Genomic DNA, 25,310 nt, shown 5'->3' with positions numbered 1-25,310 from the left:
CTGAAAGCGCATTGCCTAGCAGAGGGAGGAACATCTAGGTATTACTCTGGATTGAACATTTGACTATCTTGAAGAACACTTGAAGAACACTTTTATACAGTATAGCCAACAGAGGGATAGTAGGAAGTCCTTTTTCTGATTTGTTTCTTCTTCTTTTTTTATTATCTCCTTTAATATCCTTATCTCTTGCCTCTCTTTCCTTTCCTTTTCCTTTTTCCTTTTCTTGTTTTCGCTTTTTGCTGAGTTTGCGTTTCTGTCTTGTTCTGTGTTTTTGCATTTTGCGTTGTCCCCTACTTAGATCTAAGGAGGGGTTAACATGCAGATTACTGTTTAGATATTGAAGGACGCAGGTCATTGTATTTGGGAAGCGTTCTAAAAAGCATGTTTGGCACCTGGATGAACACATCATAAACCAAGTAAATACGTTTAAATATCTGGGATTGATTTATTCAGAAACGGCATCTTGGAATACACAGCTATCCAATATTAAATTGCAAGCCTTTAAATCAGCAAAAGCCATTCTGAAATTCGCTGCAAGTAAAGGTGGAAATCTGGTCAACCCAGCTCTATCTGTGTATAAAGCAAAAACAATGGCCCAGATTTTATATGGTGCAGAGGTTTGGGGTACCTCAAAGGTCTCCAGTCTGGAACCCCCACAGAATTATTTTTTAAGAGTTCTTTTAGGTTTACCCAAAGACGTGCAATCTGCCATGGTCAGGTTGGAAACTCGCATGTTGAGCATAGAGAGCCAAATAGATAAAAGAATTCTCTGTTACTGGTTTAGAGTTCAATAGATGGACAACACTAGGCTACCAAAAAATGCCTGATTGAGCTATCAAATGGATTACCCTTTAAAAACTGGGTACATCTTGCTGCCCAACTGATGGGCAAATATGACCTCTCAGTGACTGAGATTAAAGAACTCCCCTTATATTCCCAGAAAAATATTTTTAAACGAACCATAAGGGCAGTGGCAACTAAAAATGATCTAAACTCTATGTGCACATCTACATGTGCCCCATTGTATTTTAAACTTAGAGAGGTCAATGAACACATATCTTATTTTAATGAATTGACTTTTGCACAGCTTCGAAAAGCTTTTACAGAGCTACGACTAAATACAATAAGCTCTGCTTATAGAGATGGGAGACATAGAGGCATACCAAAAAACGAACGTGTTTGCGTTAGGGGATGTTCTGAAGTAGAGGACCTTATGCATTATATCTTGCACTGTCCATTATATAATGATGCAAGAAAAAGATTTTTGGTACCTATAATGACAGGGTCCCCTGGCCAGAACTCCCTTGATATGATGTTATATCTCCTTGCAGACACAGATAAGTATGTGACCTGGCGGGTAGCACTTTTTGCAACTGCTGCTAGGAAAATTAGAGCAAATTATATAGCCAAGGTAGCCATTAACTGTAAAGGAGATGAATTTATTTGATCCTATCTATCTACCTCAGGTTATGCTCTATCTTTGTCACCAAACTCTGAGTATAAATTGCACACTGTATTAATTGATATTGTTTTTAACATTAGTGACCATGTGATGATATTAGCTTATGAATTTTATCGTTTAATGTTTTTATTTGTACATTGGGGTACTTTTATAGCTTTGTTTAGAGTATGTAATGTTTTAATAATATAAATGTTTTAAGTCTTTTTTTACCAATTCAGTATATTTTCTTTTAATTGTCAAATAATTCTGTGTACATTGCGGCAGCCTTTGGCTATGTGCAATAAAACTGACTGAGACTGAGACTATTGAAGGACTCTGTGTGAGAGGCTCGGAAGTGAGTATCTCCCAGGTGGGAGGATGAGAGAAGAAAGGTAAGTTCCTAGGTGAGAGTTGGGAGGGATCACCTTTCTCTGTGTGGGACAAGATTTACACGTGAAAGAGGACTGTGTATTCTCTGTCTCTCTCACTTAGTTTGTTCTTTTCTTACAATGTATTATCAAAAGTCTTAATGAAAGTCTTTTTAAAAAAAGTACTGGCAGGGTAGAGGACAAGGAGGTCAACAGCAAGTGGAGCCACAACCAATGAGGGGCAGAGCCAACACCTTTTTTTGTCCCCCTCTGCTGAGTTCTTCAAAGGCAACCCTAAGATGGAAGAAGCTAACCTCCAGCACCACCCACTGTGCAGGTTGTACGTAAGGAGGGAGGCAGGCGGTGGCTTACTGAGGGTAGTCGAGGTTGGTGGGGCAGTGTCCCATTTGTCCTAACGGACCTATGTCTCCAATATCCCCCTTTTGCAAACAGGAAGCTGCAGGGGTCCGCTCTTGCTAAGCCAGGCACTTAAAGTGAAGATGCCAGGTAAAGGTAAAGGAACCCCTGACCATTAGGTCCAGTCGTGGCCGACTCTGGGGTTGCGGGGCTCATCTCACTTTATTGGCCAAGGGAGCCAGCGTACAGCTTCCAGGTCATGTGGCCAGCATGACTAAGCCGCTTCTGGCGAACCAGAGCAGCGCACGGAAACGCCGTTTACCTTCCCGCCGGAGTGGTACCTATTTATCTACTTGCATTTTGACGTGCTTTTGAACTGCTAGGTTGGCGGGAAAAGTTAAGATGCCAACTACTTTTCAATTCTTTAACTGGGAAAGCTACAGAAATTTAATTTTTTCTATGCCATCTTGAGCAGCTTCAAAGACAGTTGACAATTGTTATAATTACAGAATTTTGGCAACACACATGCTAACATTTTGATGGCAAAATTTTGGTTACCAGGCTCTGATGAGATTTCTCGCGGCAGCCTCCTTTGTCAGAGCAGATTCCATCAGACAAAAGACACTGAAGAGCTCAAGGTCACCAAGGGCAGACCAAGAGCAGCCTCCGCGAGGCCTCCCGGCTGCTGCTGCACAACAGCTCTTTATTTGGTGGTGTTTCTGTGCATATTTGACCAATGCTAGGCAACAGTGCATGGATTATTCAGGAGGTGTGATGCATCAGGGAGACAGAAACACTAACAAGAGTTTTGCTTTGACAGGGCAGGATGGGCTCGTTCTCCAGAGCAACACATCTGGCATTCTGTTCCAACAATCCGTCATGGAGCTGGGCAAGGAAGGAGGGTGCTTTATGGGCCTGCTAGCCAAGTGCCTGAGGCAAGGAATGTTCCCTTCAACTTTCCGTGTGCAAAACCTGACCTGCTTGGTGGGAAGGGCTACACCTCTGTGGCAGAGCACATCCTAGTCAGGCAATGGGCCTCCAGGTTGAATCTCCATCTCCAGAGAGGCTTCGGGAGCCCCAGGTTTCTTGAGCTCAGTCTGCCCTGCAGGGCTTCCCTTGCACGCTCTCTCTCTCCCTTTCTTGCTCGCCTTCCCTGCTTCTCTCTCTCTCTCTGTGTGTTTTCGGATGTTTCTTCAGAATAAAAGGGGGGAAACACCCAGTGTTTGTTGTGTGTGCCTTTCTTTGGGGAAGAAGCAGCCCACAGGTTTCTTACTAACCCAGCCTACGCTGCCAGCCTCAGGTTAACTCTGCCAGTCTTCAGCTCTCCCCTCCCCTGACGCAAACAGGAGGGAAATACGCTCTTGAGATGCTTGTTGGCTTGCAAGTTGCTTCAGAGTAAAAGAAAAAAAACCCCACCCTGCTTTGCATTTGAGCCTCTTCTGGGTGTCCCCCCCCCCCCAACTCCTTATGCTGCCCATTTTCTCCTAGATGGCTACGCCAAGAGTGGACACTTACAAATGCCCTCGGATAGGGTGGAAGGCGCATTAGGCATCCTTCCCAATGTTGAAGGAGCTTGCAAAAAAGTTTATGGCTATTCCAAGAACAAGTGTGCAATCTGAAAGTGTGTTCAGCTCGGCTGGCAATGTTCTTCAAATACAAAGGGCATCTCTATTGCCAGAAAACGCCAAAATGCAAATTTCCCTTGCAAAAAATATAAATTGTGTTTAATAGTTTTTGTTCTGTAAAATTTTATCCATGCTTTCCGGTTTGGCCTGGTTTATAAAAGAAATGCAAATTTTCTTGGCAATAAAAATATAAATTTTGTTTATATTTTGTTCTGTTAAAATTTATCCATTCCATTCTTTCTATTTTGGCCTTGTTTAGAAAAGAAAATTAACAAACAATCAAATAACTGGTGTTGTGCGATGTATACATTCAACTAAGACTCGATAGTGAATTATATTTGAATATATAAAAGTGTGACATTGAATTTGCTTTTTTCTTGTTTAGTAATGTAATTAAATGTTTGGGGAACCTTTGGTATCTAGCTTCTAATTACTTCCACAGCTTTAATTTTAGAGAAAATGTGCTATTATCGGTACAGTAGTACTATAACATAACAGTTGCAACAATACGTTAAGTAAAATTTTATGAGTTTTAGAGTTAGAGCCATAAGTAATAGCAGTTGCCAGGACCATGTTCACCTCTACATAGCTCCAGCCTTATTTCAGATATTGTGATATCCTGAAATATCACAATATTTAACTGGTTACATATCGTGATGTTGAAAACCAGGTATCACCCAGCCCTAGTAACTGGAGAAGGAAGGGTTTTATATATTTAAATGCCATGGCTTTTGTCAGGGAAGAGTTAGAGTTAGAAGTTTCCAGTTTCCCAGAGGGAGAATGTTTTCCCCAAGGCCGGGAGGAGAGCAGTGAATCTAACAGGAACAACAGGGAGGGACCAGCTGCAGCGACGTAGCGTGGGTTGTCAGCACCCGGGGCAAGGCAAGTAATTTGCACCCCCTAACCCGGGGCAAGGCAAGTAATTTGAGCCCCCTAACCCCTAACCTGCCGCCGCTGCCAGCTTCTTCTTGCTGCTGCCTGGGCTGGGCTGGTGTGGTTCTCTCCCGCGCTCAGCACTGCGCTGGGCGGCCGCTGCACTGTCCCTCCCCCAGATAGTCCCTCGCTCTCTCTCCGCACCGCACGCCTGGCACCCACCCCCTCCACAGTGGGCGGCGACTCAGCGGCTCGGATCGGATTTGCACAGCCAGCACTGCCTGTGAGAGAGAGTGAGTGAGCCAGGTAGGGGTAGAGAGCTGCGAGTGCGAGCGCCCCCCCCCGATGTTGCGCCCGGTGCGGCCAGCCCCCCCTGCACCCCCCACGCTACGCCACTGACCAGCTGTTCCCAGGAAAGGCCAGGGTTCAGTTCTAGCTCAGATTGGGAGGAGGGGAGACACAAGCCAGCTCTAGCCAGGAGGGTAGGAAAAGGAGCAGGAAAGCGAAGGGAAGGGCACCTTCGCCATTTTGAGAGTGGCTGGTCACGGAGAAGCAGAGCTCAGAAGGTATCTGAAAGAAGTGACTCTGAGGAATAGTAGTTAAAGAGAAGAACCGTTTATAAGCTTGTTTTGTTAATACATAACAAAAAGTTATAAAAGAACAAGAACCGTTTGTGTTGTGATCTGAAGAGGACAACGACCAGTCCTGACAGTCCTTACTCCCAAAATCCTAAGAATGATTGCAAGGCTGAGAGTGATCATGCGCGAGAGAGAGAACTACAGTTCACAGGGCTCTCTAGGGAAATGGAAGCGACCGTTCTAGTCTGTGATGTAAATATTCCCTCAATTCTCTATCCTGCACCATGGGAGTTAAAGAAATGAGGTGAAGGAAAATTGTGAGCCATCTCATTTTTGTGGCACCTCCTGGGGTGCCAGAGTAATGCTCAGAAGACCATGAGCATGCATAGGAATGTCCCAAGGAAGATATCCCAGAACCTATTGTAAGTCATGGGCTTGCTCCTAGATGTAACCAGGTATACTGACAGCAACTACCATAAATTTATTTTTAAAGACTCCAACGCTGGCTGGGGCTGGTGAGAGTTGGAATCCAACAGCAGCTACTCAAGGTTCCCCACACCTGCTCTAGAAGATAAGCCTGTTAGCCCTACAAGTGAGTAAAGCTGAAAAGCAGCTGGAGTTAACAATGGACAGCTAAAACCATCCGCTTATGAACCCTTTCCCAAAACAACTGGACACACACTTTCTGATGCCAATAGTGATTATAATGATAATGATGATTAATAATTTTATTTATTTATTTATCGTCCATCTGGCTGGGTTTCCCCAGCCACTCTAGGTGGCTCCCACTAGAATATAAAAAACATGATAAAACATCAGTCATTAAAAAACTTCCCTAAACAGGGCTGTCTTCAGATGTCTTCTAAAAGTCAGGTAGTTGTTTATTTCCTCGACATCTGATGGGAAGACGTTCCACAGGGTGGGTGCCACTACTGAGAAGGCCCTCTGCCTGGTTCCCTCTAACCTCACTTCTCACAGTGAGGGAACCACCAGAAGGCCCTCAGAGCTGGACCTCAGTGTCCGGGAAGAATGATGGAGGTGGAGACATTCCTTCAGGTATACTGGGCTGAGGCCATTTAGGGCTTTAAAGGTCAGCACCAGCACTTTGAATGGTGCTTAAAAACATAATGGGAGCCAATGTAGGTATTTCAGGACCAGTGTTATTCTGAATTAGTTGTAGTTTCTGGGTCACCTTCAAAGGTAGCCCCAGGTAGAGCGCATTGCAGTAGTCCAAGCGGGAGATAACTTCTGACAAGAGCCTCACAAGATCATTTTTAATAGCAAAGCCTACCTGTGCTGGTCCCGGGGGGGGGTGTTACCATGCGGTGAGGTCTGAGTCCGGTCCTGGGTCGAGGGTCTGGAGGCTGTCCGTCAAGGGCAAGGTGGGATCCAAGGCAAGAAGCCAGGTGTGGTCAGGAACTCCAGAAGAGCAGGTCAGGGTGCTGGCAGGAACAGGTTTCCAGCGATGTTGCTCCCACAACCTGGGACTGGGCTGACTGGCCTTTATCTCCTCTGAGGCCAGGGGCGGCCCCGGCCCCACAGGTGACCTGCCTCTCCTGGCCTTAAGGCGAGCACTCCTCCTGAGAGAACCCAGTTCCCTCCACCTCTCTGCCCTGAGCCTCTGCAGCTCAGGAGAGGCTGGAGGGTTACTGGACCCAGGGGCAGCTTCACCTTCCCCTGACAAGGCTGGGAGAGGAGCACCTGCAGGCAATGGGTCCTCAATCACCTCTGTAGCCAGAATGGATTCATGTGGTGTCTGCTCCTGAGGATCCAGCACAGGTGCAGGCCCTTCAGATTCAAGCCCCTGCCCTGGCGGCGGGGACTCCTGTGCAGGCTGGGATTCCTCAGGTTCAGCCTCTGAATCAGATTCCCAGGCCATCACACTACCACATCTAAGGGACATGGGTGGCGCTGTGGTCTAAAACCACAGAGCCTAGGGCTGGCCAATCAGAAGGTCTGCGGTTTGAATCCCTGCGATGGGTTGAGCTCCCGTTGCTTGGTCCCCGCTCCTGCCAACCTAGCCGTTCGAAAGCACAAAGTGCAAGTAGATAAATAGGCACCGCTCCGGCGGGAAGGTAAACGGCATTTCCATGCGCTGCTCTGGTTTCGCAAGAAGCAACTTAGTCATGCTGGCCACATGACCCGGAAGCTGTACGCCGGCTCCCTCGGCCAATAAAGCAAGATGAGCACCCCAGAGTCGTCCGCAATTGGACTTACGGTCAGAGGTTCCTTTACCTTTTTACCCCATGTATTTGATGTTCTTGTTCAGGTACATCTTTCTATGGCAGTTTGTTATCAGCCGTGACTCCCGCTAATTGATTTACGAACCTCGATTAGCGATTTATGGCCGCCCGGCACACTTCCGCTCAGGCTCTCCGTCACGGCTCAGCAGAGTTTCGCACAGCGGTGTAAAACTGTCATGCAGCTTGACTCAGCTTCCAGACAAACACACAGAGTCCAGTTTGTCTATTTACAGCTTTTATTCCAACATTTCTCAGGAATTTCCAGGACTATTTGCAGCCATGACAAAAACTGCATCCTTCCCCCACAAGGTACAGAGTGGGACTGGCAAACTTTGCCCAAGCTCCTCCCAAGCTTCCAAAATTGACGTCAGAATGGGGTGGCATCATGGGAAGAACTTAACCCGTTAAGTTCCAACTCCAACACCCCCCTTTGCCGCACCTTCTGACAAGACCCTTTTGAGTTCAACACCTTCCCCTTTGCCTTGTGCTCCTTCCCAGCATCTTTCCCAGGCACCTGCTGAACCCTTTCAACACTCCCAGAATCACACTGTGCGAATTTTGCCCACGCACTTGTCGCTTGGTACCTTTCAGGTGGAATGCCCTTTGTTGCGCGACTTGACCTTCTGGGCACAAACTCAGATGTTACCTCTGACTCACTGCCACCAGAAGATGTGTCCTCAGCCTCACGGGATTCCCCTTCTGACTTAAAACGTTTTCGAATCCTCTCCATTACACTCACAGGAGAACTAGGCTCACTTTTGGCCTCTCTTTTCACAACCTGTGGAGAAACTACAAATACCTCCTCCTGTTCCTGACTTTGGTCAGTTACCTGATCGTCATCATCAGACTCAGTTTCTTCTTCCTCCCCCTCAGAATTTTCCTGTTCTGAATCAGAAAGACACTCTGAGAGAATATCACGCTTGACAGCAGCTTGTGACTTTTTATCCTGCTTATAGAACTCAGCGTGCTTGCTGATCAGTAATTTACTCTGATCACCTGATGGAAACGCAAACCTCCATGCACACGCTGCTGGCTCATACCCACAGAAGATCATTTTCCGGAACTTGGATCCATCTGGCCCCTGCAAAGCAGCAGGTACTGACACAGATGCATGTGACCCGAACATACGCAAAAAATGAATCTGGGGTTTCCTGCCATGCAACAGCCTAAACGGTGTGTCCCCTATCATGGAATTGTAGGTGCGATTCCAGGTGAAGCCCACATACTTGATTGCCTCCAACCAAAACCTTGGAGGTAACCCAGAATCTTTCAGCAACACCTGTGCAGTTTTAACCAGAGCCTGACACTTCAGCCCTGCCACCCCCCACTGATTGGGTGAAGTCACTGTGTGACGTATCCCTTTCTTGTGAAAGTACTTCTGCAAAGCAGAACCTGTAAACTCAGCTCCTCTGTCACTTGTGACAGCCTGCACTCTGGTGGAAAACCTTTGTTCCACCTCCTCAATCCAATGTTTGATCAGCTGTGCTGCATCATCCTTGGATTTGAGACCGTGTGTCCAGGAATTCTGTGTAAAATCCTCCTGCATCGTAAGCAGAAACCTTGACCCTCCCAGACTTGGTTCCTTTACAGGACCCCACAAATCTATGTGAATTTGTTCAAAAGGCCTAGTGGTTATCCTCTCAACCTTTGGATAACTGCATCCTTTTACCTTTGCCAGCTTGCAAGTTTCACAACTTACAGCATGTCCACATTCTGAAATCCTACACCCTTTAGAAACCTCTGGTAGCACCTGTAGCGCTTCCAAAGAACCATGAGCTGTTCGTGTATGCCAAGCATGTACACATGAATTATGATTGGGAATTGTAGCACGCAGTGCTTGTGCTTTTTCAACCTTCCCATCACCCTCCAGAGACGTTTTAAGAATGAAGAGATCATTCTGCCCCTTTTTAACCTTGGCAAGCATCCTTCCTCCTTTGGAGATTGTGCACACATCATCCTGAAAACAAACCGTAAATCCCTTTTTCAGTAAATAAGGCACAGATAAAAGACAGTGGTGCATCCCAGGAACGGTACAACACTCCAACGTTTCCTGTAAAACAGCAAAATTCAAATTTACAGCATTAGTTATATTTCTTTTCTGTCCATTTGCAAACAGTACAGTTTTTCCGGCAGGAATTGCCGTGCAGTGCCACCTCTCGACAGCAGGTGTCTCTGGAATCAAATTGCAATTAGCTGCAGAGTCAATAACAAAATTTAGCTCTGTGCTTGTGTCACAGCTGTCTTCAGACAAAGCCAGACTAGCTGTTATCTGATACGTCTCCTCACGTTGTTTTCCACGTACTTCTCTTGCGTTCCCACGCTGGCCTTCTCTCCCAGACTTGTTCCCATGGAAACCCGACTGATTTCCATGATAGGTGTCCTTGAAGCCTTCCTGTCCAGCTGCCCTCGCTTTCTGTGGGCAGTCTCTTTTGAGATGACTGTGAGATCCACACACGTAGCACCGACGAGTGGAAAAAGCCTGAACAAAGCTCTCATCTGGCCTGGCCCCCCCCTTTTTCCCGGTGGAGCTCCCTGCGCCAGACTTGCTCTCCCTGAGACGTCTCTCCTGTTCGTCAGCCAAGCGTCCTGTGACGTACGCCAAAGTCAGATCCTGCGGACTCATAGACTCCAAAGTTAGACATAAATTGTCATAACTTTTGTCCAGAGAGCTTAGCAAAATATAAACCTTCAATTCATCTGTAAAGTTCACCTGCAACAGCCGCAGTTCATTAAACACAGAGAGCATCTCTGTAACATGCTGTCTTATGTCCCCACCTGGACGCAGCTTCATTTCAAACAAACGCCTGGTGGTGTGGATTTTAGCACCAGCCGTGGTCCTGTGGTGCACTCTTTCAAGAGCAGCATAAGCGTCATGCGCAGTGTCCAAACCCTCCACATGGGGCAACTCTGAACCCTCCAAACTGAGCACTATAGCTCCCAGGGCTTTCTGGTTTCTCCTCTGCGAAGCATGCGCATCTGCAATTACTGCTGCTGCAGCTCCGGCGGCTGGTTGCGGCAGTGGAGGCCTTAAGACCGCGTCCCACAGACCCTTAGCTACCAGCCAGGCCTTCAGCTTTCTGCTCCATTCCGCCCAATTCTGGCCGTTTAACTTTTCAAAAGGCACGGAGAATGAATCATGGCCGTCCGCCATCTCCTTCCGTTCTCCCAAGGGGGCCCCAAGCTGTACTTACAAAAACATCAGCTCCTCTGGCTTCTCTCCCTGGAGAAACGATACCTTGCTGCTCTTAGCTCTCAGCAACACAGGCAAATCTCTGCGTTTTTCAGCTTGCTTGTTTGCTTCTGCCTCCGCCTCCTGCCGTCTCTGCTCGACACCGCAGATTTCACAGCTCCCGGCAGACTCCCGTGACAGGTTTACGATAGGTGATTTAGGTTACCCATAACCTATGGCAGTTTGTTATCAGCCGTGACTCCCACTAATTGATTTACGAACCTCGATTAGCGATTTATGGCCGCCCGGCACACTTCCGCTCAGGCTCTCCGTCACGGCTCAGCAGAGTTTCGCACAGCGGTGTAAAACTGTCATGCAGCTTGACTCAGCTTCCAGACAAACACACAGAGTCCAGTTTGTCTATTTACAGCTTTTATTCCAACATTTCTCAGGAATTTCCAGGACTATTTGCAGCCATGACAAAAACTGCATCCTTTCCCCACAAGGTACAGAGTGGGACTGGCAAACTTTGCCCAAGCTCCTCCCAAGCTTCCAAAATTGACGTCAGAATGGGGTGGCATCATGGGAAGAACTTAACCCGTTAAGTTCCAACTCCAACACTTTCTAGAAAAATGTGTAGCCTCCTTTTTCTTCCTTCAGTAGTCCCTCACCTGATCTTTGAGTTTCTTGAAGCGCGGCAAGATCAATGTTAAAACGTCACAGCTGTCTTGCAATGATGGCAAGTTCTGTGTTCGGGATGCTTATTATCTGTGTTATCCGACAAAGTCCACATATTCCCTGTTCTAAACTTTAATTTTCTTTTACGACTACTGGGTGGTCAGGGGAAAAGGGAGGCAGACTAGGTTTAGGGCACCTAGGTTTAGGGCACCACTCACCATGACAATGTGAGTGATCCAATGTGATCCAGCGAGCGAGTGCTTCCCTGTAACCTCGCTTCTCGCAGTGAGGGAACCAGCAGAAGGCCCTCAGAACTGGACCTCATTGTCTGGGCTGAACGATGGGGGTGGAGACACTCCTTCAGGTATACTGGGCCAAGGCCGTTTAGGGCTTTAAAGGTCAGCACCAACACTTTGAATTGTGCTTGGAAATGTACTGGGAGGTCTTTCAGGACCAGTGTTATATGGCCTTGGTGGCTACTCCCAGGCAACAGTCTAGCTGCCACATTCTGGATTAGTTGTAGTTTTTGGGTCACCTTGAAAGGTAGCCCCACGTAGAGTGCATTGCAGTAGTCCAAGCAGGAGATAACTAGAGCATGCACCACTCTGGCAAGACAGTCTGTGGGCAGATAGGATCTCAGCCTGCGTACCAGATGGAACTGGTAGATAGCTTCCCTGGACACAGAATTGACCTGCGCTTCCATGGATAGCTGTGAGTCGAATATGACTCCCAGGCTGCACACCTGGTCCTTCAGGGGCACAGATACCCCATTCAGGACCAAGGAGTCCCCCACAGCTGCCTGCCCCGTCCCCCCCAAAACAGCACTTCTGCCTTGTCAGGAATCAACCTCAGTCCGTTAGCTGCCATCCATCTTCCAATTGCCTCCAGACACTCACACAGGACCTTCACTGCCCTCACTGGTTCTGATTTAAAAGAGAGGTAGAGCTGGGTATCATCCACACACTGATGAACACTCATCCCAAACCCCCTAATGATCACTCCCAGCGGCTTCATATAGATGTTAAAAAACATGGGGGAGAGGACAGAACCCTAAGGTACCCCACAAGTGAGAGCCTAGGGGTCTGAACACTCATCCCCCCCCCCACTTTCTGGACACAGCCCAGGAGGAAGGAGCGGAACCACTGTATAACAATGCCACCAGCTCCTCTAGACGGTCCAGAAGGATGTTATGGTTGATGGTGTCAAAGGCCATTGAGAGATCCAGCAAAACTAGGAAACAGCTCTCACTTTTGTCCCTAGCCCACCGGAGATCATCAACCAGCGTGACCAAGGCAGTTTCAGCCCCATGATGAGGCTTGAATCCCAACTAGAAGGGATCCAAATGGTCTGCATCCTCCAGGAGTACCTGGAGTTGTTCAGGAACCACCTGCTCAATCAGCTTGCCCAAGAATGGAAGATTGGAGACTGCAATCCCAACCACTTGCACTGCTAAGCCACAGTTAGAACTATGGTTCCACAAAAACAGACAAGGCATAGCTATGGCAAACATTTCCAAACTGTATGATGTTGTGGTGGTGAGAGAGACTAAGGCATGCCTTGAGCAATCAAGTTACCATCCTGGACATGAGCCACCTTACTGGATGCATCCATCAGTCTATGTTCCTCAGACTGGGGAGGCCCCATGGAAGACTGACACCCCTTCCCACACCCACAAGGGAGGTGTTAGATCACAGGCTCAGGCTTCAGCTGAACCTTCCTCCTACCTGGAGCCCTCCAGAGGTCAACTCCCATCAGCCCCAAGCAGCACAGCCAATTGTCATGGCTGATGGAAGTTGTAGTCCAAAGCATCTCGAGGGCACCAGGTTGGGGAAAGCTGCTACACATAGCTGGTCCAGTGGGAAATGTCAAAAGCCCCACCCTTGCCAGGAAAGCACAGTCCTATCCCTGAGCCAAGAGGACAGATCTATTGGGAGTCTGTTGTTACGCACCGTGTGCAGAGTATGGCTTGTGAAGCTGGTTGGAGAGCAGACTTTACCTGTTGCCATCACACACAGACGGAGATGCTTGCAGAGTAAGAAAAATAACAAAGTTGCTTATCATAGGAAGTACATAACTTGGAAATAAATGTTTCTAACCTAACTAACTAGTCTAGAAAAGACAAAGACAGTGGTAATTTTTTCTCTGTGGTCCAAGAGAGCAGTGTAAGGAGGAGGATGGAGCTCTAAACAGGCTGCAACCTAAGCTGTATCAGTCCAAACTTTGAAGGATAGGGTCAAAGGTACAGGGATAGTCAGGAGGTCTCTTGCTGTTTTAAGCCCATGCAAATCCTTTTCTGCCAGCTGAGTTGCACCCCAATTTCCAACAAAAATCCCAGAATCAAAAACCAACTGGGCTCTTAACTCGCAGCCCATTGTTCTGTCACATTATCAAAAATATATCTCACATCTTGCTTTGTATGTGAAGCACCATTTGCCTCCCAATTTCCCCTCAGGAAAGCACACAACTCTGCCCCAGATATCCACATGTTGGAAAACACCAATTTATAGCATGCAGTTCTGAACATCAGCGTGGGAGGAGTAAAAAAAAGCACACGGCGGCTTACCAATCTTCTGACTAAAAATCTTGTCAAAGGTTAATTCACCTCTCTCCTCCAAATACTTCTGCATCACGCTGCGGATACTGAAAGAGAAATCACAGACACACATTACTCCTTGCAACCACACACACAACAAGGAAATGAAGAAAGAGAGGTATAAAAAGGTACCTTTAAAAGATAGATATGGTGAACAACAGGCCAAATCAACTACAAAACCCTGAAGATGTCATCCTGAAGGATTTGGGGTTTTGGTTTTCAATCAGAAATGGATAAATCAAACAGAAAATGTCTGCATGGGATTCACTTTCACATGCATGTATGTGAGTATTAGTGGTTGCTACGTTTTGGAGGCCAGTAGACATATTTGGGATTTTGAGAGAGGGCCGTGGGCACCACCCACTTTGCTTGCTCCTCTCCCAACAGATTTGTTGGTGGTTTGGAGGGGATCCCTTTTAAATAATTGTGAGGATCCCTAAGGATCTGTGCCTCAATTCTATGTTTTTGTACCACAGCAGCACTGGAAACCACCAGATCAGTGAATTCAGATCAGTTATGTCAGTGGAAAAATACATGATTGTTGATTTGATGGCAGTTGGGGGGGGGAGAGACTGTAGGCAAAAATAATTTGCAAATTTCAAATTTCATTGCATATGGCCTTCTCTGGCCTCCCCCACATATCCTGCATTATTCTGACGCCATCTCTCCTCTAACTCCTGTTTTGCTCCACTTTCTCCCACCAGGCCATTCAGCTTTACTCCTGAACACCCCCCCCCCGCTCTTTCCCCATCTCTAACCTCCATGGTCGGAGGCAGTATGCCTCTGAATATCAGTTGCTGAGAATCACAATTGTGTAGAGTGCTGTGGGGCTTGCATCCTGCCTGTGGGCTTCCCACTGGGGTATCTGGTTGGCACTGTGAGAACAGGATGCTGGACTAGATGGACACCCACTGGCCTGATCCAGCAGGGCTCTTCTTCTTTAAACATGACTCTGAGAAGCCCACAAACACACACAGCATTAGCAACTGCCCCTTCCTGCTGTTGTTCCGCAGCAACTGGTTTTGAGGCACACTGTCTCCAGTACCAGAGGCAGAATATAACCATCATGACTAGTAGCTGTCGGGGACTGGCAGGACCCAGACGAGTGTGCACCAGGGGAAGGGGGCTGCTGGCTGACTCGGGAGAGGGGCCCTGTGAACCAGCCAGGAGGCAAGAGGGCAGGGGCAGGAAAACCTTCAGAGTTGGAGGGTAGAGTTCAGGATGGGTTGGTAGACGAGGAGGAAGAGGCAGATCAGGCAAGTGAAGGGCCAAATGCTTCCCCACCCTCTCCCAGAACCAGGAGGAGATTGAAGAGGGAAGAACAGAGGCAGTTCTTATGCAGCTGTAGTCTCCACCTGTGTGCATGCAGCCAAACATGGAAGGTGCATGTGACAGACAGCAGAGTGAGACCAGGCTCTGGGGATGCAGTGCCTCAGAATTCCACCAGGGGGCTGGAGCCTCTCTCTGATTGGCCCCCTAGCCAGAGGGGGTGGAGACAGCACTTTGGGAGGGAGAATAAAAGGAGCTGTTTCTGAGAGATGGAAATGGAGAGGGAGGAATTTGGTTCTGATCAGTGTGTGGAACATCTACCCTAAGGAAAATACCTACAGCTAGAGAAAAGAGCCTCTGAGCTTAGGCTGGAAGACAATGTTGTGTGTATTGGGAGAGTATTCAGAGAGGAGTGAATTGGAGGGCTGAGCATGAGCCAGGAGAAGTAGAAGCTGTCTCCTTGGGTCTCCTTCCAGTCAGGAGAGGAGACATCTTCTAGAAAGAAAAGAAAAACCTAAGTCCAGTTAAGAGGGGTGTGGGGATCCCCTGGGTCTGTTGTATTATTTGAAGCACCTCAGGGGTGTGACTGTTAAAAGGTTGGGTAACTGACAGAAAGTACCACCTGGTTTAAGAACCAAAGTATTAAGATGTAACACTATGGCGATCACACAGGGTCCCCGGACATTTGACAGTCTATTGATCCCTGTGCCACCGTGCTCGCTTTGCCGCTGCCACCAGCCCGTTACTCTCGGGTACACACTGAGTCCAGACAGTTTTTAAAATTGAACCAAATAACCAAGTTTATTTTATAAGCATTAACAAGTTTATGGTTTCAGATAATTTTTCTTGTCAGTCTCTTAACCTTAGTTTCTTTACGGCCTGTACCTTCCTAATACCTTCTGACTGATTATCCCAACTGTTTAACTGACTCCTCTTAACAGATTCTCTCCCTCTCTCACATCAGACTTGCCCAACCCATCAACTTATCCTCCCTCTCTCTTCTCTAACTCCAGACTCACTTCTTAACAACTCTAACTCTCCTCCCCTTGGGTTCCTATTGGTTAATCATTTTACACTTAGTTAACCCTTTCCTTATGACCCAGTATGATGTCACACACCTAGGAGGGCAAACGCCACAAACACCACAACTGAGTTAAGGAACTGTAGTGAAATAACTGAAAATAAGCTGAGCATTTACCATCTAGTCTAGAAACCTGTAACATCTACCTGAAACGTAATAACTGAACATAAGCAACTGAAGTTTAAAAGAAGCTGTGCTTGATTAGAAGCCTGTCACATCCATTAGTTTTAATATAATTATTAAGTTAATCATTTTCTGAAAGAACATTGCTTCCTGATATAACCTTTGTTTTATCCACTTTGTTCTGTAAAATAAATCTTTCTTTGTTCAACTTTTGCCTGAGTTTCCAAGTTCCTAAGAATTCCTTCACACTAAATCCAAGAGATAGCCTTTGGTGGTTAGAAATATACTTATAGGAATCATACAGAAGTGGGGGATTCTTCACCGTGCATAAACTGGTGGAGGGGGTGAGCCCCCCTGTTAATGCTCCATAGATGCAGAACAGGGCATGGCTACCTAGATGCTAAACTGGTGTGTGTGGGTATGTAGAAATGACTATGTGTCAATTTTGTACTCCTTTGGCTGGTGAGGGCCCTTGACAGTAGCCAGCGATAGCCTTATCCTCCATGAATTTGCCCAGTCCCCTTATAAAGCCATCCAAGTTGGTAGCTATCAATAACTGTTGTGGGAATAAAGGTCACAGTTTAACTATGTGCTGTGTGTAGAAGTCCCTCATTTTGCCTGTCATGAATCTCTCCATATTCAGCTTCAGTGGATCTCTCAGTTGGGCTCTTGTGTTACAAGAGAGGAAGAAAACCATCTCTCTATTGAACTTTTTTCATACAATGCATAATTTTATATACAGTACCTCTAAACCACTCGCTAAAGTAAAATGTTCCAAACACTGTAACTTTTCTTCACAGGGGAGTTGCTCCTTGCCCTTGATCATTTGGGTTGCCCTCTTCCTGCTAAGATCCCCACCTCTCACAACAAGTATTTCTGCAAGGTCATGTTTAAATGCCATCAGCAGAAACGATTCTTTGCCTTTGCGTGAGTGACCAGATGTGAGGATTGGTTTGTCTTACAAATGAGTTGTGGTTCATTTGCTTATGCAGAGTGTGCAAGTGTGATGAGAGTCCCCCTGTTTTTCTCATTCATATATATATATAATACCCCGCCCATCCAGCTGGGTTTACCCAGCCCATCTAGGCAGCTCCAAACAGATTAAAAACAGAATAAAACATCAAACATTAAAAACTTCCCTAAACAGGGCTGCCGCCTTCAGATGTCTTCTAAAAGATAGTTGTTTATTTCCTTGACATCTGATGGGAGAGTATTCCACAGGTCAGGCACCACTACTGAGAAGGCCCTCTGCCTGGTTCCCTGTAGCCTCACTTCTTGCAGTGAGGGAACCACCAGAAGGCCCTCGGAGCTTGACCTCAGTGTGTGGGCAGAACGATGGGGGTGGAAAACACAAGGGCAGACTAGGACCAGCTTGAGAAGGTTTGATCTTCTGCCTCCCCAACTCAGTAGGAAACATGAGGCAGCTAGGACTTGGCCATGTTTTGCAACTACAGGAAGTCTTTAAGGGAGAGGAGACTTTAAAGCTAAGCTATGCCTCCATGGTCTGAGGCAGAAATACCCTAAGCAGTCTCAAAACGGCTAACATTCTCTTTTCCCTTTCTCCCCCACAACAAACACTCTGTGAGGTGTGTGGGGCTAAGAGACTTCTGAGAAGTGTGACTAGCCCAAGGTCACCCAGCAGCTGCATGTGGAGGAGCGGAGACACGAACCCGGTTCACCAGATTACGAGTCCACCGCTCTTAACCACTACACCACACTGAGAACAGGATGTTTTCAAGACGTGCCCCTTTGGGTCTGATCCAGCAGGCTCTTCTTGTGTTCTTAAGAAATGGAGAGGTGCTTCTTCCCAAAGGGAACACAAGACCTGCCATTTGTTCAAATAAATGAGGATCGCCACATTAGTCACATGTGGAGATAGTAGGAATGAATCATATTTCAGTGGGGGCTGAAAGAAGATGCTGAGGAAAGGACTTTGTAAGGAGATAGGGAGGAATCAGTACAGGTCTGTAAAAATTGTACTGAAGACCATGAGAATATCTTGCACACAGAAAACCACACTAGCAAGGACCTGTTTGCATTTCTTAGGCACTGCTGGACAGAAAGCCAAATCTTAAGACATTTGCTTCTACTTGGGCAAGCAACCAGGCCTGCCTGTAGCCTGGCCCTGGTCAAAGCCTGGCAGGCAGCTTGTCAAAGCAGCGTTCTAGAACTGCCCTCTGTGCACAGCTGGGACTGCTTCCTAGTTCTGCTGGAAGGCAGCCAGACCACCTGCTGCTGCTGCTGCTGCTGCCATGCTAAGATGTCTACCTGCCCAGCAGGAGAGGTGCATAAAGATCTAAGGTGTGGCATGGCGACACACTTCTCTATTCCACCAGAGATGATGCCAAGGGCTACAGAGGAGCTCTGGCTGACCCAGCACCAGTAGCCTGGTTCATCCAAAGTTGGTCCCGTTCTGGCACACTCATTTCTGTAGCTCAAACTCAAGCTAATGTTGTTTCAAGCAGCTCCCTTCAAGTAAGGCATCCCAAAAGGGGGGCAGGAGGGGAGAAGCGATTGCAGTTATTTTGGCATCTGCTGTGCTCTGTGCATCAGGACAAATAAAGCACATTGGGGTTAGGTGTGCCAGGCTTTTAATGAGTGAGGTGCAAGTTGGCACTGGTGCCCTGCCTTGCAAATTAGCATCACAAAAGTATAACCGGATCGCAAAACATTTTATTCAAGTTGTTTACCCAGGCATTCCTTTGGTCACTTATTAGTAGCACGTCAAAGGAACCAGGTCTCTTTCTGTTTACACATGCTTCCGAGCTGGTTGCCTAGAGCAGTGTTTCCCAACCTTTTTTGGGCAAAGGCACACTTGTTTCATGAAAAAAATCTCGAGGCACACCACCATGCCAGATGGGGAAAGGTCACTTTTTACTTATGTAAAAAAAAAAAAAAATAGTAACAGCATAGAAGGTAATGGTTATCTCTTTGATGTCTGATGGGAGGGCATTCCACAGGGCGGGCGCCACTACCGAGAAGGCCCTCTGCCTGGTTCCCTGTAACCTCACTTTTCACAGTGAGGGAATTGCCAGAAGGCCCTTGGCACTGGATCTCAGTGTCTGGGCTGAACGATGGTGGCGGAGACGCTACTTCAGGTATACTGGACCGAAACCGCTTAGGGCTTTAAAGGTCAGCACCAACACTTTGAATTGTGCTCGGAAAGGTACTGGGAGCCAATGTAGGTCTTTCAAGACTGTCGTTACGTGGTCTCGGCGGCAGGTAGCAGCGCTCACAGCTTACAGACTGCACCGTGTAACAGGTGTCTGGCCCAGCAGCCTAAGGCGGACAAGCCACTGAAACAGGCATTCAGAATCCATTCATTTCATAAAACCTGCAGGGCTCAATCTCTGTGTTTGTGTATGTGTGTGTTTCTGTTTTGCCCAAGGGTCTGGGGGTGGGAGAGAGCTCTTTAGCATGATGCTTTTAAAACAATTAAATTATCAACAAACAAACCTGATGATATGAATAGCAACGTCAGATGCTACCGGGGGGGGGGGAGAAGGGGGCCTACTCGGAAGTAAATACTGCGTCCAGGCGCAATTAGCGCTGATTTAAGGTGCACCAAGACTGCCTAAAAACCTCACCAAAGATATGCAACAAAGCGCTTCGTTGCAGAGGGGAGAGTTTGTGCACCGTGGAGGCTGGAGGGCTTCTATTCTACATGCGGGGGTTGGGGGGGCGAGGAAAATGTGCTCCGTGGGGGGGCGGGGAAGGCAAGAAAAGGAGCTGAGCTCTAACTATAGGCTCCCACGCTTGAGCAGGCCCGACTCGGTGGGGCGGACCACCCTCTCTCCTGGAGGAGGAGGAGGAAGAGGAGGAGGAGATTCCCATCCACGGCGTGGCCTCCCGCGCTCCTGAACGGGAAATCTCTGCAGCCCAAGACTCTCCGCGAGGCAGCTCCTCCCTTCCTGCCTTGAGCCGCCGCCAGCCGTGCCCCCCTCCCCAGTTATCTGCTGCCTGCCAAGCCCCGCCCTTCTTCATTGTCCTCCCCTTCTGTTTATTCCCCTTCCTCCATCCCTCGCTTTTTTTCCTCTCTTTCCTTTTTTTAAAAAAATATTTTCTCTTCCCCTTCTTTTTTTCCACCCTTTCTTTTTTCTCTTTCTCCCCCCCCCCCCTCCCCGCCCTCCTGGGTTAAAGGATTTGAGCAATGGGTCTGGAGGTGGAGCTCGTCGGAGGATTAGCCTGACTCACCCGCCTCCCTCCCACGGCACACTAGGCAACGTCCGGCGGCACACTAGTGTGCCGTGGAACACCAGTTGGGAAACACTGGACTAGAGGAGATTCTTACTCACCACAGATGATCAGGCAAGAGATGGTTTGTAAGTCTGGCTCCACCTCCTTGACAATGCCTGCTCATAGCACAACCTCCAACACAACCTCCAAGCTAGATACACCAAAGGCCATCCAGTTCATACCAGGAACAAGCCAGTTTCTTTGAAACAAGAAGAAATTGCTGAGCCATTTGTAAATGTGTCCACCTATAAAATGCTCTATACTCATAGCTGAAAGCATTTCTCTGGGAAAGGCCTTCCAAAACTCTCATTTTATGTAATTAGTCTCATAAAGTTCATTCATTATTTTGAAGTGAAAAAAAGTAATGTCAACACTGCTAGCAACAGCTTTCCAGAGATTCTGGAAGAGAGGGAGTGGGGTGAGTGACTTTTCTTTCTTTTTTTTTAAAGCCACCCTTTAATCACAGGTTAAAGGTTGACAGGAACCCAACAGCTGTAGCTCCTATCCCAAACACCAGCAATTTTAAACCAAGAAGGCCTGCCCTGCAGATTTATATATTTTGAAAGTGTTCACCTTCCGTTCTCACTCTCCCATCTTTCAAACCCTGTGACTGTTCTTGTTTTCCTCCAAACCATCCTCTGATCAACAAGTTGTGCCCCGTCCTCATTCATAATGCATGAGAAAGAGAGTCAATTAATATATCTACTCTTCTTTAAAACAGCAAAGAGCCAGCGCAGAAGAGCTCTTAAGTGCTTAAGCCTGAGATCATGAGGTGTCCCAGGAGAACGTGATGGAGGCTGTGTCTGTGGAAAAGAGGCTCACACTAGTGATGTTAAATTCTTGAGAATAATCTTTTGGAGAACATTCTCGAGAATATTCTCGATTAATGAGAATATTAGATAATTTTCATTTAAAATAGGAGAATATTCATTTAATGCATTTAATGCTTCTAAAAGGTCTAACACTTAATAACTGTTTTGGTGACTAAAACACAGCTTGATAAACAAAACTATATGCATACGTAGAAAAAAGAAGTCATTAACATTAAATATATTATCGTTATATGATAATATATTTCAGTATGTCAAATATAAATGGCACCTTGTACCAATGAATGGCACTGCAAAAATCAGTTACTGGCACTAAAAATATAGAAATGTCAACTGTTTAAATCAAGGCCACCTCACATGCTGTTAGATATAGACCTAGATACTTTAAGTGTATAAACCATTAAAGCTACTTTCTGTTAAAAAAAAAATCACACTGTATGGCCAAGGATATAGAATTGCTAAGAATAAGGTCACAGCAAAATAGAAAAAAGGCTATTACATATAGTTGAAATACATATGAATTCAAATGTTCATCAAATTAAATGCATATCTTTTTTTTAAAAAATGTTTTCTGTAGCTCACATTTCAAAACTGCCAACGGTAAATGACACAATGCCCAGTAACATAACTGGATCAAAAAAATCATTATTCATTACTGTTATGTACTGAAGTTCTCACCCTGGGCCAGCAGGGGGATACTGTAGATAGTTATGCAAATGAAGGATCGAAAGTGATGTTCAGTGATTGGATAGTTTTAGAAAGTTGCTACAGTTACATTGTTCTGGAGCTCTATATAAGCAGGCTGACTGAGCTCTTCAGTTCAGTTCTGTTCTGGCTTCTGAATAAACAAGAGCTGTTTGAAGAATCGCTGTGTCGTCTGATATGTTCGCCCACAACTTAACAATTACTTACACTGGTAACATCACAGCTTGACATATTAGTTACTAGATTTTTTAAATGTGGGTTGTAAAACTGGTTCTTACATTAGAGTTTAAAGTTTGTGGAGAATATTCTCCGGAGAATTTTCTAGCAGAGAGTTTTCTCCACAAACCATAAATTCTAATGTAAGAACCAGTTTTACAACCCACAATTTAAAAAATCTAGTAAATCTAACTCAGGCATAGGCAAACTCGGCCCTCCAGATGTTTTGGGACTACAATTCCCATCATCCCTGATCACTGGTCCTGTTAGCTAGGGATCATGGAAGTTGTAGTCACAAAACATCTAGAGGGCCTAGTTTGCCTATGCCTGATCTAACTCAATCTGTGCAGCAGAAGAAAAGAGTGTGTGATTGAGCCACCCCAAAGGGCACTCCGAGCACATGCAGGAGGCATTCTGTGCACAACTAGGCTTTTGGTTTTGCTTACCTTTGCTTTTTGCACCGCAACCATCCTCCATAGAGCTGCAGGGGCCTTTTATTCTTCTTTTAAAATTGTGTTTTAAATTGTGTTTTTACTTTTACTTTTTACTGTAAATTGTTCTGTAGCCTTTTTTGCAGCAGAGGGGGGGATGAACCCAGGCAGTCCATAGCCCTGGTTAGCTCCGCATTCCAGCAGGCCATCAGCTAAGAAGCCATCAACATGGGATAAAACATCCCTTACCATTCTCCAGAAGCCATTTGGATCTATTAAGTGGCAACAATGGACCATTCAAATCAATCCCACCTCCCTGCGGAGGGGAAGGGTCACAGACCATGGTACTTCTTTTGTTCCACTGCAATTTAGTGTCAGATCACCCACGTCTACAGAGGTAAACACCAGATCTAAGGCATGTTCATGGCATTCGAGTATGGCCGGAGTTATTCAGGGACAGACCCATGGAGGCCATGCTTTCCATGAAGTCCCAAGTGGCCCCTTGTAAGGTCATGTTGACATGACTGTTAAAATCCCCTAGGACCACCAGACTAAGTGTCTCCAGGAGAACATACACCATGACCTGAAGCAGCTCAGGTAGGAAATCCTTGATGTAACGGTGAGGTCAGTACACCAATAGGAATCCAGTACTGCCCAACGTCCAGAACATGCACTCAGGAAACTGGGTCTCCCTAATAGGACGCCTGGTGCAAACTAATGACTTCCTAAAAATCCCTGCAACCCTCTCTCCCTGCCCACACGACCCGGGTTGCTGTGCATAAGAGAAGCCTGGCAGACAAGCAGCAGCAAGAACAGGCCCGCCTGCCATGACCATCCAGGTATCTGTTATACATGCCTGGTCAATTCTACCATCCACAATCAGGTTACGGATGGCACTGGTCTTACTGGCCATTTACCTGGTATTACACAGCACCACCTTGAGGTCCTGTAGGCCTTGTTGATACCTGTATCCTTATGGTCAGGACCATACCTGGAGGGAGGGACAGCCTTAAGACAATGACTAAACTGGCCTACTTGGTAATGACGTGGTCTAGTTTTAGGGTAGCTCCTCCTCCTGCCCATGATCACTGAGATTGGATGTCCCAATGCCTCCACCCTAGTGTTGGCTGGGGCTCACTCCTGGGCAGGCCTGTCTCACTCCCCCTAAAACAAATTAACTTATGCAAATTAGCTAGCTTAACTGTCAGAGCTGCTCTCAGATCCTAGCTCACAGAGGATCACGCTAGCCAGCGTTCACTTATTAAAAGTCTTTATTGAGTTACAGTTTCCATTTCCAAGCTGCTGCGTGCAGCTCTACGTCTTATAAGCTAGACCGGCGAAGCTCCGTCTGAGTCTCCGCCCCTTGTACACCAACTTAATACCCTCGCCTTACTCCACCTTTTCCGCCTGACCGTTCTCCTCTGGGTCCCTCTGCCCCCCGTGGTCTCTTCCTTCCTGGACTCTTCTGACGCTGACCCCCCGGACCCTCCTGTCTCCTTGCGTCGGGCTTTAGGACCTGGCTCCCTTTCCGGGCTGCTCACTGCGCCGCCTTCCGGTGCATTTGAACTTGGCGCGCGCGCCCAACCTTCCACTTTCCGCTCGACCGTTTCTTCGCTCTCCGATGGAGGTGTGGCCACTCCTGACTCATGCCCTCCCCCCTGCTGCGAGCTGCCAGAGCTCGATACCTGGCGCCTTTCCTCCCCACTGCGCTCTGTTGGTGACGCTGGCCCCGATTTCCAACTGCTGCCCTCTGAACCCTCTCTGGACCCTTCTTCCTGGGGTGTCCCCCTAAGCTCCCCCCTTGCTCTGGCCACTGGCGCTCCTTTCTGTGAATCTTCTGATTCACTGGACAGGCTCGGAGATCTCGGGTCGTCGTCGTCACTCATCTTTTCTTCGGACTCCTCCCCCTCGCTCTCTGTTTCCTCCCTTGCCCTCGCCTCTGCTCCTGAACCCCTGACATCCATCCCCCCCTCGAAGCCCCCCGTTCCCCCCTCCCCTCCTTCTGGTGCGGGAGCTGGGTGCTGCAGTGTCATGGGGACGAATGCCGGATACAGTTCGCTCCCCTTGGCGGGCCTCCAACTGAAGACTTCCGGTTCTTCCTCCTTGCGCTCGTCGACAACGGTCACCTCCGCTTCCATCTCTGTGCCTCCGTGCTCGAACCCAAAATCCTCCCCGTACATGTCCACGTCCGTCTCCTCCTCAGTCGCTCCCGGGTCCGTCGCTCGACCTGGAACCTCCAGCCACTTCCTGCGCCACTGCTCCTCTGGTCGATCATCCCACCAATACGAGGGTTCTGAGGCAGATCCCAAGGGTGACCCCTCCGGGGAACGTGTGTCCAGTGTCGGTTCTGCGTCCGAGTCAAACCCGTGGAACGTGCTGGCTGAAAGCGTCGGTGTGAAAAGCCAATCGTCGAAAAAGTCCGCTGGCATGGGTCTGTGTGGGAAGAGGGCATGAAACTCATCTTTGAGCAGAGGTTCCTCCAAAGCGTAGCCCG

The 25,310-nt window shown here is 47.4% G+C and overlaps 1 protein-coding gene across 4 annotated transcripts in view; it reads right to left on the bottom strand.

Annotated features, from left to right (window-relative positions):
* Window positions 1-25,310, bottom strand: part of GRK3 (G protein-coupled receptor kinase 3) — a 151,049-nt gene that overhangs the window by 100,014 nt on the left and 25,725 nt on the right. For 3 of the 4 annotated variants that reach the window (XM_083470938.1, XM_083470940.1, XM_083470939.1), the window contains exon 2: window positions 13,896-13,972. In XM_083470938.1, coding sequence (XP_083327064.1) covers window positions 13,896-13,972 — 77 coding nt within the window. Of the gene's footprint in view, window positions 1-7,477; window positions 7,525-11,281; window positions 11,328-13,895; window positions 13,973-25,310 lie in introns of those variants that run through there. The other variant, XM_083470941.1, reaches the window with a different exon arrangement.

This window comes from Podarcis liolepis, assembly GCF_965112155.1.
Source record: "Podarcis liolepis genome assembly, chromosome: 13".
NCBI classification, from domain to species: Eukaryota; Metazoa; Chordata; class Lepidosauria; order Squamata; family Lacertidae; genus Podarcis; species Podarcis liolepis.
The sequence above is the reverse complement of the archived record's forward strand: the minus strand, read 5'-3'. Positions and strand labels throughout refer to the sequence as shown.